The sequence below is a fragment of the Pelecanus crispus genome, chromosome 11, assembly GCF_030463565.1.
Source record: "Pelecanus crispus isolate bPelCri1 chromosome 11, bPelCri1.pri, whole genome shotgun sequence".
NCBI classification, from domain to species: Eukaryota; Metazoa; Chordata; class Aves; order Pelecaniformes; family Pelecanidae; genus Pelecanus; species Pelecanus crispus.
Genome location: NC_134653.1, coordinates 26,612,290 through 26,630,611, shown reverse-complemented (window position 1 = coordinate 26,630,611; position 18,322 = coordinate 26,612,290). Strand labels below are relative to the sequence as shown.

The window sequence follows — 18,322 nt, the reverse complement described above, 5'->3', positions numbered from 1 at the left end:
CCATTTCACAGTTGAAAGGATAGCTCTGTTTTGGTCACAATAACAAAACCATGTTAACTGGGACTTTTTTCATGTCTGGCTAGTGATGTATCAGTGATGTGAAGTTTGGGAGTGAATAGAGAAGAGAGGAATAATTAGATGAGGAATTACATAAGTAGATCCTTAGGGCTAAACACCTTCACTTAGTGCAAATAAGACTCAGACTGCAGGGTAATTATCTGCATATCAAGAACTACAGAATCTACCCTACAGGGAAGCTAAGAATGAACTATGTTCTGTAAAATGAATCCAAGCTGACATCTTTATAGAGAACAACTGAAGAAACCGCTGCTCTTTGGAGCATGGGAACCTCCCAGGTGTTGTGCAGTGTCAGGGACCTGTGGAGAATGCCATCCCCCAGCTCATTCGGCGAGATGCATGAGATGAGAATCCACATGGTTAATGCAGAGAACTGGGATCTCCTTGCTGCTGTTAAACTTTAATTTCTGCATTTAAAACAAAGCAGAGCTATATCAAAAATAACCAAGCCATTTCCACTAGGATAGCATGATTTTAGAGCAGGTCATTTTAAACTGAGAACGTTTGGTATTTTTGTAGTTAATTAAAGGATTTGTAGCTTGTAGTCAGTGACCCCATACTGACAGGTTTGTGCCAAGCCATTCCTGAATCTGTTTCCTGGTGATTTTCATTGTAGTCAGGAACCAAGTTCTCTCACCCTTGCCTCCAAGATACTATTATTTCTCATAGTTCCCGTTGGTGCTTCTTTACAGCAAAGGAGGTCGGTGTTTTAAAGATGGTGTCCCTTCTTTGTCAGCTCAGCTTTGCTCTTTCCTGCATGGCTTAATCTGGTGTTGGCAGGTTTGTACAGGCCCAGCTCGATGAAGGCTGAGCAGAATGAAAGTCCCATCCATGCCCTGGCACTTTTGCCATATTGCATTCAGATCCCCGTCTTGATGGGATTCCTTCTTGGGCAGCCACAAAAGAACATCTGGTCATTCTAGGCTGGCTCATGGGGTTTGGATTTGCGTGGATTTTAGCAGTGCCAGCATCATCTTTCCATGGCTTCTGTCTTGAGCCTGAGACATCTTCTGTCACGGATGCAGCTGAGTAAGAGGTTTGTATGAGGCAGTAGGGGCTGGAAGTTGGCTGAGCACAGCAGCCTTTCCTTCCTGGGGAAGGCAGTGGTGACAATGATGGCAAATACAGTTGGAGTTGCGCCTGACAGGTTGGTCATGGCAGTTCACCCTTGACCTAGCTGTCTTGATTACTGAGTGGAGGATGCCATCTGTGTGGAGATGAAGGTCTCGATGACATTGTGAGTGGATGGCAGCAGCTGACTGTGGCTGTTGGTGGAGTCAGAGCTTTGGTACAGCACCAGGCTGCTGGAGGACACTGTCAAAGGCATAGGCAGAAGTTAAGTACAAATTCTTACTGGAGTCCCCTTATCGTGTGTGCACACACTCGCATTTTCATCATGACTAAAACCTCCTGGCATAGAGTCATAACTCCTTTTTCTATTTTGGGTGAATGGAGTTAAGTCCAGTTGGTGGCTGGTCACAAGCGGTGTTCCCCAGGGCTCTGTTTTGGGGCCAGCCTTGTTTAATATCTTTATCAATGATCTGGATGAGGGGATTGAGTGTGCCCTCAGTAAGTTTGCAGATGACACCAAGCTGGGTGGGAGTGTCGATCTGCTGGAGGGTAGGATGGCCCTGCAGAGGGATCTGGACAGGCTGGACCCATGGGCCGAGGCCAACTGTATGAGGTTTAACAAGGCCAAGTGCCAGGTCCTGCACTTCGGTCACAACAACCCCATGCAACGCTACAGGCTTGGGGAAGAGTGGCTGGAAAGCTGCCTGGCTGAAAAGGACCTGGGGGTGTTGGTTGACAGCCAGCTGAACATGAGCCAGCAGTGTGCCCAGGTGGCCAAGAAGGCCAACAGCATCCTGGCTTGTATCAGGAATAGTGTGGCCAGCAGGAGCAGGGAGGTGATTGTCCCCCTGTACTCAGCGCTGGTGAGGCCGCACCTCAAATACTGTGTCCAGTTTTGGGCCCCTCAATACAAGAAGGACATTGAGGTGCTGGAGCATGTCCAGAGAAGGGCAACGAAGCTGGTGAAGGGTCTGGAGCACAGGCCTTATGAGGAGCGGCTGAGGGAACTGGGGTTGTTTAGCCTGGAGAAGAGGAGGCTGAGGGGAGACCTTATCGCTCTCTACAACTACCTGAAAGGAGGTTGTAGTGAGGTGGGTGTTGGTCTTCTCTCCCAGGTAGTTAGCGATAGAACAAGAGGAAATGGGCTCAAGCTGTGCCAGGGGAGGTTTAGATTGGATATTAGGAAAAATTTCTTCATGGAAAGGGTAGTCAAGCATTGGACCAGGCTGCCCAGAGAGGTGGTGGAGTCACCATCCCTGGAGGTGTTCAAAAAACAGGTAGATGTGGCACTCTGGGACATGGTTTAGTCTAGTCTACCCTTGATTGGTTTAGTGTGGACTTGGTAGTGTAGGTTATTGGTTGGACTGGATGATCTTAAAAGTCTTTTCCAACCTAAATGATTCTATGATTCTATGATTATATACGTAGCTCAAGTACAAAGCTGGGCTGAAAGCATTGACAATGTCAGGGAGTCCAGATTTGAGGATTCTAGTTCACAGAATCACAGAATGCTTTGGGTTGGAAGGGACCTTTAGAGGTCATCTAGCCCAACCCCCATGCCGTGAGCAGGGACATCTTTAACCAGATCAGGGTGCTCAGAGCCCCATCCAACCTGACCTTCAATGTTTCCAGGGATGGGGCCTCCACTACCTCTCTGGGCAACCTGTTCCAGTGCTTCACCACCCTCATTGTAAAAAAATTCTTCCTTATATCCAGTCTGAATCTATTCTTCTTTAGTTTAAAACCATTATTCCTTGTCCAGTTGATTGTTAATGTCCTAGTTCTTCTCTTAGAACTGGGAAGATCCAACTGGAGTCTCTTCAGGGCTGAAAAAGCCCAAGACTCCCTCATGAAAACTGCTGCCTGCAGGATTGGCTGTGCATGGACACTGATTTTTGTCAATATTTTTAAGGTTATTTTCCTCTCTGGATTCTGAAGAGGGGTCCTATTTCCACAGTCTGGCCTTACAAAGCCTGCACAGACTGTGCTCTGAATCTTTTCCTTGTACCAGCTTTTCAACCCCTCCCAAGACACTGGTAGAGTGCTATTAATAATAATAATATTGTCAAGAGAAATGGCAATATGTGGTTTAAGATAATAGTGGCTGCTGCTCTTACCAGCAGGGCTTGAGGTGAGGCGAGGGCCTGGCTGAAGGTGCTGGATGGTTGTGTCTTGGTTCTGTAAATGTATTGTTGGTGCCTGTGACACTGGTGTATGCATCCCAGATTCTGTGTGAGTCTCCGAGTCAGATGTGAACGCCTAGAGAAAAGAAAGTTAATGGTGCCTGGTTTCTACATCCCTTCTAACAAGCATGAGAGAAGAGTGAGCAGGTGCTGTTTCCAAGGAGATTAAATCCTCCTTGATGATACAGTGAAGAGCTTGCTCTAATGCCTCCAGTATTGCAGCTGGTACCAGCAAGGCAAGGAGATAAGGAAGATCATCCTGCTGGGATGGCATAGACCACACACCCAAAAACTCTTTGACAAGCGAGGAGCTACCTGCAGACTGGTGCAGTTCTAAGGTGGGGGAACAAAGGCACGTGCTAAAGGCTGTTACCTGTTTAGTTGGTGTCAGGTTAGTCAGGGCGCTGAGATTGGCTGTATCTGTTATCACCATGGTTTGTGGTAAGAGGCCTGTATGTGTGTATTGGGCCACTTCAGACTTGGGGCCGTAGAGAGCTGTGCATGAAAGAAAACAAGGTCATGTGGATGCTGGAGCTTTCCATGAGACTAGTTTGGCTGAGTTGTTCTCATGCACGTGGACCTGCTGTCTGTCTCTGAAACAGGGGGAGTGGAGGGACAGGGAGATGAATGCAAGAGAAAAATAATTTCATAATTAAAGCAACAGTAATAGAAGAGGAAAATAGAGTGCTGCAAGCCCAAGGACCCAGCAAATGCTCCAGAACAGAGCCTTTATTTTTTGGTTTGCTTGAGCAAATAGGTTCACGTTCTTACCATGAGGGTTCTGTATCTGGGCCATGGTAGCCATGAAGGGGCTCTGGTTGATGTGGCTCTGGACCTGCTGCATGAGGGGCTGCTGGTAGGATGGGTGCAGTTGCTGGGAGAACTGGACGGGCTGCAGGGTAGTGAGGCTGCTCCCCATGCTGTTTATTACAGGTACGCTCTGGGGCTGGGTTGAAGCCAGGCCTGAAAAACAAGGACTGATGACAGTAGTGTCACACACTATGGGAGGACTGTGTCTGCTCTGCAGTAGGGGCGTCTGAAATAGTCATCGTGGCAGGCCTGTTGTTGCAGGGTGATTTCGGATCCTGCTTTTCAGGTGTTCCGTATGTTATCTGTGATTATGAATAGATCTCATGCCTGTGAAAATTAAGTGGGAGTGTGCAAAATGTACAATGCAGACAGGTACCATAAAACCACCTCTGACTTCTAGTGTTTGTTCCTGTGTACATCCTGTGTACCAGTATAGGTCATTTCCAATCTGGTGATAACCTGATACAAAGTTCCACTGGGGAGGCCTTGCTCAGATGTAAACTCAGAGCATCGTCTCATGTCCAGTTAATTTTATTCTTTTTTTATGAAGCTGTTGGCAACAGAAAGAACTATGCTGTAGCTGTCCAGCCACATGGAACAGAGTTCAAGCTCATTTTGCTTGGCCTGCCAAATTATGGAATTTGGACCAGTGAGAAAGAGGTAGAAGGTTTCACACATTACTACCTGTTTCCCACAACTGTCCAGACCATGTTCCTGTAAATCAGCAAGTCTTTCCAGCACTGAGAGATTTCCACTGTGTAGAAATCTCCAAATTTCTGCACCCCCCAACTCTTTCTTCCTGGGAAGAAAGTGTAAGAGGAGAGTATATGTTTTATTTTCCTTTATGTAATGAGATGCTCTTTGGCAGTAGACTAGTCTTGGAATTAAAAGAAATTTCATACAAGTCCAGAAAAGCTGTCAAAGTGAAAAATATAAAAAAATAGTAATTACTGCTGTGGGTTCCAAAGGCTTATCCTGCTCTTTGCAGGAAGTAGAACAGGATGTTTTGTCTTTCAAGCACTATGAACATGCTTCAATTTTCATGGTTTTAAGGCGGTATTACATTTATATTTCAGAAGATGTAGAGCAGCAAAACAAAACATTGGCATAAGAATAGATTGCAAAAGTCCCTTGCTCTTAAGATGTGGGTTTGTGTGTAACTTAATTCTAACATGAGTAAGGAACATCTGTCCCTTAATTCCATTGGTACTTTTAAGTAGTGCTGCTGAAGATCCTTAGTGTTTGTGACAGTTTCCCCAGGATCGTATCACTGCCAACTTAGTACTTTTGTCTCTGAAAATGAGGCAGGTATTTCTAATGATTACAGGTAGCTCTTCATCAGAATCCTGATAAGCAGAGTCATTACAGAACACTACTCACCTATCACCAGGGTGGAGGCACCTGTGTTGGTGAATGCTGGTGCTAGGGATGAGGTCTCACCAGCTCCAATTGCCATTACACCCGGCAGTGATGCCATGATAAGGTTCTGAGTTTGCTGGCTCAGTGCATGTGGATTTTGCTCTAGGCTATGCAAGGCAGTCAGGGTGCTGACAGGAGGGAGAGTTCCTCCAGGAGCTGAGACCTGTGTGAAAGGAGGACAGTGAAAATGCCATCTGCAGAAGGTTGAGTGTGGCAAGTCCCAAAGCTGTGATAAACGTCCTTCTTCCTGCCTGCTCTGACCACTTGCTAACTAGAAAGACTTCACATTTGCTTGTCCGCGGTTTCCCTGTACTCATCAATTAACTAGCAAAGGTCAGCTGTTGAAATACTAAGAGTAAATCCTTGCTGTTTTAGTTCTTTCATGTTTAAGAAATTGTAAGGCTTTTACAAACAAGAATGAGATTAGTCCCACTGCATTCTCTATAGGGAAAGTTTATCTTCTGTTTTACAGCTGAGGGTAGAAGACGATGTTCAGAGAAATTAGGAGGCTCAGGTAATTTTACATAGTAATTTTAGCTGCAGAGTTCAGCACAGAATCCAGGAGTTCCTCTTTTCTTGTTCACCTGTTCCTCTGAGAAATGCCTGTAATTGCCCTTTCTCCCAGCAAGTGTCTTTTAGTGGCCAGTGAGTTTTTGGAAACCTAAGTTTCCTTAGACCTTTTTCTCATACTGTTCTTCAGGCTGCACTACCTGCCAGTTCCCTGCTGTTAGAGAGGAAATGTACGTGTTAGAACAGGACTGTTCTGTGCTTAGGTGTCTTGCTGATTCAGTCTGTCCCTGAGTCATCAAGAAATTTAATAACCCGACTGTTTCCTCAGCCTCTAAAATGAACCATGTAACTAACCTGTGTCTATGCTCTAACAGGGTTTTGAGTTTGCAAGGCCCTTTGGAGACCTGTAGTTGAAGTACTGTGGAACAGCAAAATAGCATTCTAATAATTTGGCTGATAGAGAAAGTTCAATGCTTTATATTATAATTTTTTTTCTCCCCTCAGACAAAAAAGCTGTAAGGAATCTTTAGTAAGAGTAAGCACCAACAGGTTAAACAGTGGGACAGATCACCTTGATACCATTTTTAGAAGACAGCTGTGGAAGATTTTCAGCATCTTGTGAAAAACTTTTTTTTTTCTTCAGGAAGAGACCAGAAAGTCAGCCAAGTGAGTGACTGACGAGATTTAAATCACACTCATTCGTAGTGACCTTAACTTTGCCTCAGGCCAGTATGCGCTAATGCAAACTTCTGCCAACTGTTTTCTTGTAAGCAAGGGAACATGTGCAAACTGAAAATGATCAGTCATGTAGTTCTAGTGCTTTTTTGCTAATTATGTGGGAACAGGTGTAGTCAAATCTCAAAAGGTAATTTGCTTTGGACGGCAAATTGCTACAATCTAGATATCCAGTAAACGTCTCAATGGTATGTGCTGCATACAGGCTGTTTGGCTTAATTTTTACAGGTAAGATAGATGTAAGTATGGGTCTCTGTTCTGTTAATCCCACTGGTGTCTGATCAACTATCTTGAGATGTGTAGAGTTCAGATAAGAGTTGAAGATGAGATGACGAGAATCTCACTGGGGAAAGTAGAGAATATGGTTTCCTGGTAAGAAGGAAATCATGTCATACCTTGAGCTCTTTTTTTTTCAGAATAGACTGTTTTCATTGATTGTAAGGAAGTGGCTATACTTCTTGCTTTCATGCTCTAATACCCACCCTCACCAGCAGTCTAGAGGGCACGTATATCTTGGGACTGCTCATGTTACATGGTCAGTGCAAAGTGGCTATGTAATATCTCTATAAGAAGGTGGTTTTAAGAGTATTCTAGGAAAAATTACTTCTGAATAGTCCATACTGTGACCACAGACAGAGGACCTCACATCCTCCAGTCACCCGAACTTAAGTATACATTACTTACCAGCTTGGTGTCTGTGTTCAGTAGGTTCTGGCTGGGCTCCAGTCCAGGGGGAGAAACCTGATGCAGGATGGTTTGGGTGGTCACCATGGAGCTGTTCCCATGGTGGTTGCTGCTGGAGGACTCTGCCTCACTGGCTGGCTGCTGGTTGTACCTCACTCCTGCATCATAACAAGAGGGAAACTAGTTGTCAAAAAAGAGAAACTGAGAAACTTTGGCAAGTGCTAAATTCAGTTTCCTTTGCAGGCCCGCTTGCCTTTAGATGTTCGAAGCAGAGACAAGATGGGTAGTAGGGGGACGAAGGGAACAGGCATTCTCGCCACCCTGCCCTGGCTTTCCTCTGTAACTTGGTGCAACTGCTTCCTCAAATACTGACTTTAAGGTATGTCTGTGTGTGCTGCAGGGAGCAAGCTGGGTTCACCAGAAACCACCCCTCGGGATGTGGGTGTAGAGAGGAGAGAGTCTCAGCGAGATCATCTCTTCCCAGAGTGAGAGCAATTACCAGCTCTGGCCTACGAAGCTGGAAAAGCTCTGCTCTTTTTGGATGGAGAATGACCTTTCCTGATGCCTGAAAACTCAGTCACAGAGTCTGATGGTGCTGATATGTGTTGGGAAGAATAGGAGGCACACACATGAGTGGAAAGATACAGAACTGACTTGTGATGGCAGCCAGTGGATGACTCCCTGAAAGAGGATTACTGCTTGCCAGCTGTGAGGGAGTGCAGGATGTCAAAGAGTAAGTGAGGAGATTTGGCTGAAACTTTTGTTACTGAACTTTGTCACCCATGCTATTCTAGCCACTCTCCTCACTCAGAGATGTGGTCTCTGTCACTGGTGCTCTTCCCTTGTAGCAAGTCTGCTTTTTCTACCTGTAGATTCACCTCCTAAAAGGCTGGACTTGGGATATAGTTTTGGTGATTGAGTTTGGGTAGGTTCACTGGTGTCTCTTTCAGATCTCCCTCTAGTTGTTTCTTACCGTGAACTTTGCTGGGTGAGAGAGTAGATGGTGGCTGGAGGGAGGAAGAGTTGTGAGGAGTTAGAGGAGGAGCAGAGGTGGGCTGTGGTCCGCTGAAGGTGTCCATGGCCAGCTTGTGCCGGAAAGCCTCCTCCTTCCTGCGATTGGCAAACCAGTTGTAAACTCTGACCTCTGTCACCAGGTTCGAGCCCAGTCCCTGGGCCTGAGATGGGGAAACGCCTCTCTGAATACACTCTGCTCTGTTGGGGGAAAGCACAAGAAGAGCCTTGCTGAGCCGGGCTTAGTCAGAGAGACTGAGTAAGTGCACAGCCCCAAAGTGGCTGTGGGCTGGCACACTGTGTGGAAGGATCCTGCCAGGTATCGCAAGACAATGAGGCATTACTGATCTTTTGTGGACAGTGAATGCTCAGTTGTGGCATTTCATTCAAACATGGCTGGTGTCAATGGTGACATCCACTGCTGTACTGTTAGCCTGCCTCTCATATGAGCTAGCAAACACCAAGAACACAGAGAGGCCCTGCTGTGCCCCTCTTCCTCAAAGCCAGACACCCATCTTTACCTGTTGCACTCTTCCACCAGCGCCTCTCTCTCTTCTTTGCTGGGGTTTTTCTGTCTCTCATAGGCTTGGAACAGGATCTGTTGTGAGGCAGGACCCCACTTAAAGCGGTTTCTTCTTCCCTTCTTGGTGGGCAGGTCATCTCCCATGGGCTCCTCTGTCAGGATACCCTGGCCAGCATGTGTGAATTCTGCAGGCACAAAGGGGCAAGGGAATTTGCTTTATGGAAGCATTTCCAATAGTTCTGTCTATTTGGGTGCCTAGCAGACCCCATGCAGCTTACCCTTGGAGAATATATCATAGAAGACAGAGGGTTGAATCTAAATGGGGTGGAAATAAAGTTCCATAATCTACTAAAACTGATAAGATGTTCCTGGCAGAACCACATTTACCTGTCCTTTCTCTTGCTTACATTGCATCTCTGCTTCCACCTTGGAAGGTGGAAAATGCAAATGCATTTCATTTGCATAAAAGCAAATGCAGCTGAGTTTAGAGTAAGCATGACTGGAGTCCTGCTTTCCAAAACCATCCAAAGGCCAAATGTCTCATTTTACTTGCAACCCAGCAATAAAAAATTATGTAAGACAGATTCCAGACAGGCTCATGAATGTAGAAGCACATGCTGCAGGGATGGGTTCCCAGTGGGTGCCTGTAATGAAGGGGCTTAGAGGGCATGGGGTGATAGCCCACAGTGGTTTTTCACAGTGAGTACAGCAGCCTGCTGCTTTTTGCAGCTAGAGGAACTGTTGCTTTAGCTGAAATTGCAAAAGCATAGTTGTCGGGCAGAAATTCTGACTCTGTCATCTGTCCACTACGCTGCTTTAGTCTGAGGATGGGTGTAGAACTCTTAATTGCAAATGGAGAGTATTAATTTGCTTCTCTTTAGCCAAATGAGTGGGGTGGGTGACTGCAGGCTGCTTCATGAAGGAGTGTTTTTCCATGTAATGTTTGGTTGACCTCACCGCTGAATACTGACCTTAGACTTCTCTAACCTTCCTGCTAAAAGTGGCTTTTCCTTCCATTTTTCCTTGATAAAAATAGGGAGTAAGGATTAGCAAGGGAGAGCAGAGGCCTTTATGAAATAGAGATAGGAGAACAGTTGTTGTTATACTTACGCTGGGCCACCTCTCGCTGCTTGCGGACATACCAGGTGTAGAGGGCTGCCCTTTTTTGGGTCTTCATGGGAGTGCCCTTATTGAGGTGTTGTGAGAGGTGAGATTGGTTCAGACCAGTAGTGTCCACCACCTCACGCTGAGGGATGTTGTGCTGCTGGAGGTAGGATTTCACCATTTTTGCTACTCGCCAGGGATCCTCTCTGGAAGGAGCAGAAAACACTTCTCAGAAGAGAGATCTAACACCTGCACTCAGCAGACCTGGATTCCAAGGAAGTGCACTAGTACCTCCTGAGGTGCACCTTGTGTATCAGTCATCACCATTGCGTTTGGTGAGGCCAGAGTGTTAACTGGCTGCATAAAGGAAGGCTGTTCCTTGGTGTGGTATCTTGTTCAGTTTTGACTCTGCATTCAGGGTAAAAACTGCATGGTATTAGAAATGAAGTGTAAAAGATGTAGCACTAGCTTCCTTTAAACTAGCCTGTGTAGGTACTTTGATCTCCCCTTAGAAGGGGCTCTTTGGTTATCAAGGGAATTTCTCAATACATGGCCATAGTCTTCGCTGCCTTGTGCTCATTTGGATACAAGGTTTTGGCCTGTTCTGTCTAGGCAATTGTCATCTGTAAATGACAGAAAGTGCTGACCAGTGATGTGAGTGAGGAGTGGACCTTTCTGCTGGAAAGTAATGTGAATGTAAAGCATTTTTGCTGCTAGTGAGAAATGGTATGAGGAGGGAAGTGATGTTGCATTTCAGTATTCAGTTGGATGTTTTATGACTACAGATCTCTTTTTCAGAGTTGACATCTCCCTTCCCTTTCCCTACACAGCTTTTCTTCTCTATCCCGCTTTCTTTAAGGCATAGGTGCTTGGTGTAGATGTACTTAATTTTCCAGGACAGATTCATTGTGATACTAGGCTGAACCTAGCTCATGCCCTGATTCTAGTCCGGGTTGGGTTGCCTTGCAGTGATTCAAGAAATGAAAACAGGTTTTCATCATACTGTCATGTGACAGCTATGTATGCATATGTATACACAGGATTGTGTTCTTACATCTTGCTACATCTTATTCAAACACACTGATTCATATCTAGATCCACTCAAGCTTCTAAATGCAATAGAGAACTACAGGCAAACCACTAATTCCTCCTACCACCACCCTCCTTTGGGATAACAGCTGAGAGAATAGGTCTGTTTGAGACCTACTCACAAAACTTGAGAAGCTAATCTGATTCAGGATTTCATAATGAATGTGAATCTCTGATTTTTAGAATCTCTGGTTAGAATATCCATGAAGGTTCTGAAGGAAAATGGAGAAAACATGACTCTGACTTCTTTGTGTGTATTGATTTCACCAGAGCTGAAAATCACAGTAGAAATAGAAAGATGTGAAACTAGGCAGTCTAGATCCAAACAGTGCAGGAGCCTCTCTACAGAAAAACCTTTGGTTCAGTTTTAACAAAGAGCATCCTTCCGTGTTTTCTGTGTGAAATGTCTGGTGGAAATGGTTTGCATGTTGTAGAAATACGCTGGTGTCACATCCAACGCCAGCGTCAAAGGAGCGATGGGTGCAAAAAAGGTACCTAGGATTGTGCAGAAACTGTCACAAGAACACACCGGTCTGAGCAACAGGCAACAACCGTACTGTTCATTGTTTTGTTGACTCAGGAGGTTGCCAGAGGCTGCAAAGTGATAAGGCGGACAAAGTCCACACCTGTTCTCTCAGTACAAACACCCTTATCTCTGTTCCCCTGCAGCCTCTCTCCCAGTGGCTGGATAGTCCAAGGAGCAAGCTCTGCTGCAGTTAAAGTGTGACAGAAGCAGTCTCAGTTACAGCTTTCTGAAGAAGCTGCTTTCTTAAAATAGGAACATTTATTTCTCTGTTACGATGGGATGCTTGCTATGGAGGCTTCTATTTTCTAGCTTCTTCTCTTAACCATCTTTGTCTTTCAAAACCCTAAAATTGGGCTGAACTTAAGGAAAGCTTTTCTTTCCTCAGTGTGGGTGTTTTGGTTTTTTTCTTTTTCTGCTGTCCAAACCAAGGACCAATCTCTTCCCTTTGTATTTGTGATAGTCTAGCCAGCACCTGCACCCTGAATTCATTATACAAGTCCCTATACAAAGGAGAAAAGGCTCTGACTTGGAACCTCTAGTCTCTCAGATTTGAGTTCTGGCTCAGATGGGAAGAGGAAGGACTGTGTTACCACTGATGGAAACCTCTGTGACATGTTGATTTCCTTCCTGCACCCTAATCATGAATTACGTTTGTCTCCCCTGTTGAGATCCTCACTTCTTTGTGGTAGGAATAAAGCAGGAAGTATCTGTGAGTCTCTTCTCACAGTGGTTAAAGCCCTGTGGTTTTTAAGACAAAGCGGGGAGCTTTGAGGCAACAGAGTGCAGGGGAATCTTAGTACAGTATGATTTCATAGGACAGTTGTATGAAATCCTAGCTACTCTGTATATTGTCAAAGCACAGGCTGTAGTATCAATGCAGCAATTCCTTTAGGCCCAAGGCTACATCACAGAACAAGTGATGGCAGTTGGTCAGCTGAACCCTCGCATGAACCATTGCCCAAATACATAGTTCCACCTGCAGAGCCTTCACCTTTGACTAAGACATCATATGTTGAAACCTTTGCTCTTTCACTGGTGGTAAGACTGTCATTGACTGTCAGAGGGTAGGATTTCACCCTAAGCCTAGTTCTCCTGTTTGTAGTTGCACTAAAATCTCAATTGCTGCAGTGAGTCAGAACTGTGGAAATGGGTCTGCCTTGCTCAAGATCTCCTTCTCTATCTCCAAGCCTGGTTTTCTGCTTTTTAGCTTCCCTTTCTCCCCAGATGCAAGCTGTGTCCCCATTCCTCTCTTGTTCTCCAAGGTCTAATCTTCTCACACAGTTGGTTTTTACTTCCCTTTTCCTAAGTCTTGCTCTTCTGCTGTCAGTTGCTTTTTGCCATCTGAGCATAGCCCCTCTCCCTGGTTCATCTCAACCACAGGGGCCTGGGTCCTCTCCATGCCAGCTTCCCATTTTCTTAGTTCTGAGGTCACTTTTTAAGGGCGTTTTCACCTCCCTTTTGTTACCTGAACAATAAGTAACCCAGGTAGTTAGTTATAAACTCAAAGGGAACAAGAGGCTGGTTGATAATTTATAGCAACATCTCAAATTTAAATGGAAAGTAAATATCAAGTTGTTAGCATTAAAGAAAACCCATTCCAGAGAGCTGGAGATGTAACATTCAGGGGACCTTCTCCCTCCTTCACTCTTCCTGACTTTTCTCTTTCCTTTGTTCCGTTCTTTCCCCTCTTCTTCCTCATTCTCTCTGTCTCTCCTTTCCTTCTTTCCTGTTCTCAGATTCTCAGGCAAGAGAAGCCTTCATTTCTCTGAGGTGGGTTCTGAATTGCTGCTTTGGACCAGACCTTGCTTAAACAGAGGTTCAGAGCTGTGAAGTACTCAGGACCATCCTCTGGCCCTTTCCTCTGGAGCCTGCTAGACAACCCTCGCTGATGTCAGTGCCCAGCCTGGAGCCCAGCTGGGCAGAGAGCAGGGAAGGTAAGACCATTCCGGCAGGGTTCCTTTCTATTGAACTTGGCCTGGTTTGCCTCATCTTGGTTTATATGTGGAAATGAAAGGGGTGTGGCAGCTTCATCTCCAGATTCCCCAGGTAGAGCCATTCTAAGACACTGCTTGCACGGGGAAAAGACTGAACCTTTATCATTGTATCTTTGTTTTCTTTTTTCCTCATGGAAAACATGCTTTTATCCCTGCCTCCAGGGGAAATCTGTTGCTTATCTCAATTTCTCTCTCTCTTTCCTAATGGAATTTCACCCCTTGCCCTACAGGTGAATTGTTGCTATACCTCTCTCCATTTGCTGTACCTGTGGTAGTACGATCTGTCCCTTCCCCCAAGGTCCTCTCTCTTACTCTCTACTCTGCGGAATATCTGGGAATTACTGCACACAGCTCCATCTCCCTACTGAGTTATTTATTATTTATCATAGATGCAATTTGTTTTCTGTGTGGAGTGATATGGAAAGAATGGTTTTATTCAAACTGTGAATCTATGGAAGATCAGTGAGACAGATTAAGGGACAAAATGAAATTATGTTAGTTCCTCACTAGAAAAACCTTTGTCTGAACTGCCTTTTGCCTTTGTTTCTGTAGGGACAAAATCTATAATACCTACAGGTGCACCCAGTCATGTGGGTGTATCTTCTGTACATTCTGTTTTACTCAGCTTTGACTAATGCTTTCCAAATTCTGGTTTAAACTTTAGTGGTCCTGTGAGGACATACCTGGTCTCTTGGTGCTGTATTTTTTTCCTTTCCAGCTCCTGGAAAGCCTAGCAATGGACACTTTCCTGATTCTACTTTATAAGCAATAGCTGCAGCTACCACAAAGACTTCCTTGTATCACTAATAGCTGCCCACAAGTCAACCTCTCTGTTAAAATGTGGTCTACAGTATTAGACCAGGAATTGTTAATAATGCCCAAAGAGTCTTCTGCCTAAAGTCAGAAGTGCCTCCATCTGGCTTCTGGATTTGAAATCTTGTGTAGATGCTGAAATAGCTTTGCAAGCATTGAAGTTTTACTGGGAATCCCTGGGCATGGAGATTCTTGCCTGCCTTCCTTTTATCTATTGCTGGGAGTAATTTCTATTACAGACCATTTCTTACAATACTTATAATACTATTTTAAGGACATTACCTTTAGGCATCTATTAATGGAAAGGTTTGTTCTTAAAAGCAAAAAAGACGTTTATTAGTAGGTAACAACTGCTTACATATTATCAAACCCTGATACTGGTTCAGATGCTTCAAACAGATTCTCAGACATACAGGTGCCTTTTTTTAATCTGACCAGAAATTTGAAACATGTCAATACAGACTTCCTCTTATGTTCATTTTACCTTGACTAATCTTGATCTATTCTATTCCTCTGTAAGTATACTCATAATTTTTTTCTGAAACTGAGGCTTCTGGTCCCCTCATGCTGTCCTCAACAGCAGAAGTGAATTGCTCTGTCCTGTGATACAGGGGACTGATGAAAGAAAACTCTGGTGTTTCAGAATAAAGCTTTGCAATTAAGACCCAGTATGAGGCTTAGGAGATCCTTGCCCAGTCCTCTCTGCGCTATCTTAGGGTTTTTGGTAGGTCATAGAATCTCTCTGTTCCTCAGTTCTCATTTGTTAAATGGGAATGCTGCTCAACTGACTGTCTAGAGAGAGATGTGAGACTGTTCATTGGAAAGCATTAATATCACAGGTTTGCAAGAGAGGTAAGCCTGTTGTGCTGAGGCTGGTAGTAAGCACAGGAAAGACTGTCAGCAAGCTCCTAGAAAGGCAGGGAGAATCAGAAACCAGAATTCATGCTGAAGGGTGGCAGGAAGGAATTCCCTCCATCCGTGTGTCTGTTCTTAGATCACAGTGGATGGCACCTCAGTCCTGCTTCATCCATTCATTACAAAAAATGGGACAAAGCCAGGTGCTGCTCTTCAACTTCCATGGCTTCCTTTGTGGAGAGATACCTGATAAACCATCAGAAGTTAATGATCAAAAAGCTTATCAGGGTCTTTTCATCTATAAATTTATAAGACAAAAGAGAAATAATAAAGCCATTGGATAATTAGTAACTAGCCAGGGCCCGCCCGGTGCCACTGGGCTCAAACTACCCCAAGACCTGTACGCAGACTCAGGAAGATGAGAAGGAGACAAGGATGAGGGGAAGAAAAAGTGGAAGGGAGAGAGAGAATTAGCCAAGAAGACAACAAAATGGGAGGAATAGCAGCAGAGACAAAAGTGAGGAGAGAAGGAAAGTATGTAAAAAGGATGGGAAAGAGGTAAAGGGAACAGAGGAGACTAAAAGATGTGACAGAACTGGAAGTGGGGAAGAGATGGGAGAGATGTACTGGGCCAGAAAAGACTGAATTATTGGGAATGCTTTCCCCACCCAGGTAAGAGCTGATTCAGTGAATTTTCCTCCGTTAGGTACTGCAGAGGCATCAACTCCCAGTCTTCCAGGGAGCTTTCTTCTCCGAAGTATTTACAGTGAATGCTAACTCATGTCGTGCTGTTTTGCTAGCTCTGGCCTTTGGTGGTGGGATTTGATGTTTGCTGCTTCTTGTTACCTTTTATGTTAATTTCCTTTGCACATGAAGGGGAGTGATCAGAAAGCCTGAGAAATTCTTTAGATGGATTTTAGTTTTAGTAAAGATTTTAAATGCAGGATGTTGCTGCATCTTTTTGTCTTCTATCAGCTCGTCATTTCAAAATACCCCCCAAAACAGATGGGCAAGAATCTGGTTCTGGTGTGATTGATAGGTTGCATGGACCTAATCCTTTCTTGGACAAACCTCTTAGGTTGTCCACGGGAATTGTATCCCAGCAAGAATCCCAAATGGGAATCCTGGTGAATGTTTCTCTGAGTCTATCATGAGGCTTATTGGTTCAGGGAACTTTTCCTGCCTTTTGATCTCAAAAATGCTAGGCAAATTTGTGTGGCAGTAAGACCTGTAACTGCATAGGTACTTTGTAGTTGTGATGGGTAGTGGAGGGTAAGAAGCAGAGTGTTCCGCCCAGGTTTTAACCTCTGCGTTTGGTGTGTGCTCTTTCTACAAGAAAAATCCCCACTGAAGTCAGGAGAACTTTGCACTCACAAGAATGACAAGAACAAGTTCTCTTGGTTTGTCTTTGACCGATAATCTATAGCAAAACCCAGTGAAATTAACAATATTAATCTCCTTAAATATAGCAAGGAAGCATTACAGCTTCACTTTACTACACATCCTCAGGCAAATATAGCATCATTTAAAGAGTGACCAGATGTTTTTTCTTTTTCTTTTTTTTTTAATTTCCTGATGACTGAAACTGTGAATCCTATTAAAAATTTAAATCCTAAAAGCTAACATTCAGTCAGAGATGCAAGTTATACGGGCCTCTGACTATTCTGAAGCCCAATGAAATAAATGAAATAAGCACTTCAAATATATAATCAGGCTCTATGGCTCCCTTCATGCATATTAAGTGAGATGAAAAGGAAGGTTTGAGCATTTCTAAAGAATTTGGGGTGTGTTTTGGGAGGCTGGTAGCCCTGGCATGGATGAAGATTGTCTCTGTGCAGCTAGATCAATTGAATACCAGGGACACTGAGCAGAAGGGGAAAGGAGAGATTCAGAGGGAGAGTGCAAGAAAGCAGCAAAGAGAAGCAGCAAATCTGTCCTTACTGTAATAGTCTTTCCACCACAGCCTTCTGGTGAGCAGCCTCCTCAGGGCTCAAGTTTTCCAGCTCCTTCATTATTGGAGGGGTAAATTCCTCCCCATCATCAGAGGTTTCATCTTCTGATAACCTGGACTCCCCCATTCCGTTGGGGATGTCGGGACAGGGTTCCCCTTTCTCTGTCTGGAGGGCATTGATAGCACGCTGACTTTCACTCTGGAGCATGTAGGGTTCCACTTCGCTCAGCGCCTTGATGAGGGTCTCCTTGGTTAGCCCCGACTCCAGCAGTGCTCCCAGCAGCTCCACTTGAAGATGACTCAGCTTCGAGACCATGGTCTTCAGGCTGGTGTCTCTTGGATTTGAATTTCAGGTTATCCTGCTTCCAGCTTCCCTACACCATGTTCCTGAGGTAACACGCCCGATTGTCAGGAGAGTGGGCACAGCACAGCCTCCCGCCTTTATGCCCCCCCCAAAAAAACAAAATACAAAATTGAGCCACTTCAGACCCCCCACGACTGTCCTGAGCCAGTGCTGATAAAGGGACCCTTGGCTATCTGTTTACATTGGAGCAATGTAAATTCTCCAAGGTTCATATTTATCTGTGTGCTTAGCAAGTTACTGAACTTTGGACTTCAGCACTGCAGCAGCAGTTCACAAAGTGCAGAGGGAGAGAAAGCGGGGGGCGGGGGAAAGGGAGGGAAGCAGAAGAGAGAAGGAGAGTAAAATGAAGGGGTAGAAGGTCTGCAGCATGGAAAATAAAAGTAAGCTATAGAAAGAAAAGTAGGAAAATGAGGATGGAGAAAGGTGGCTTATTTCTGGCCCCATTAGTTTTAGAGAAGGAAGGAGGTGGACTACCCAAAAAGAAGAGGTGCGTTTGGCTGTGTGCAGTTCAGGAGAAGGTGCTGCTGTTGGAAGATTGCAGAGCCTGCTCAGAGCTCTGGCAGTGGTGAGGTTCAGCCAGTCTCAGCACCTGCCGAAGGCTT

General features: G+C 44.9%; 1 protein-coding gene across 3 annotated transcripts; it reads right to left on the bottom strand.

The window, feature by feature from the left end:
* Positions 1–1,264: 1,264 nt before the first annotated feature.
* Positions 1,265–17,672, bottom strand: HNF1A (HNF1 homeobox A). Of its 3 annotated transcripts, XM_075718460.1 has the most exons (10): positions 17,347–17,672; positions 10,135–10,334; positions 9,023–9,209; positions 8,464–8,702; positions 7,491–7,648; positions 5,523–5,724; positions 4,104–4,295; positions 3,706–3,827; positions 3,267–3,408; positions 1,265–1,392 (listed from the first exon to the last, which is right to left on the bottom strand). In XM_075718460.1, the coding sequence occupies exons 1-10, from the start codon at positions 17,670–17,672 to the stop codon at positions 1,265–1,267; spliced, it is 1,896 nt and encodes a 631-aa protein (XP_075574575.1). The 3 variants fall into 3 exon arrangements, with proteins under 3 accessions (XP_075574575.1, XP_075574577.1, XP_075574576.1); XM_075718462.1 differs by lacking the exons at positions 3,267–3,408; positions 3,706–3,827 and adding an exon at positions 9,816–9,845 and having other exon boundaries at positions 5,583–5,724; positions 9,023–9,238; positions 10,131–10,334; XM_075718461.1 differs by lacking the exon at positions 4,104–4,295.
* Positions 17,673–18,322: the final 650 nt, after the last annotated feature.

What these genes read in the sequence shown, in the direction of transcription:
- HNF1A (XM_075718460.1), bottom strand. Translation starts at nt 17,672, where the DNA reads ATGGTCTCGAAGCTGAGTCATCTTCAAGTGGAGCTGCTGGGAGCACTG. An exon ending in CTCACCCAGCAAAGTTCACG is followed by an intron (nt 7,649 to 8,463) that starts GTAAGAAACAAC and finishes GTTATGATGCAG; the next exon opens with GAGTGAGGTACAACCAGCAG. An exon ending in CCAGATACAGAACCCTCATG is followed by an intron (nt 3,828 to 4,103) that starts GTAAGAACGTGA and finishes TTTCATGCACAG; the next exon opens with CTCTCTACGGCCCCAAGTCT.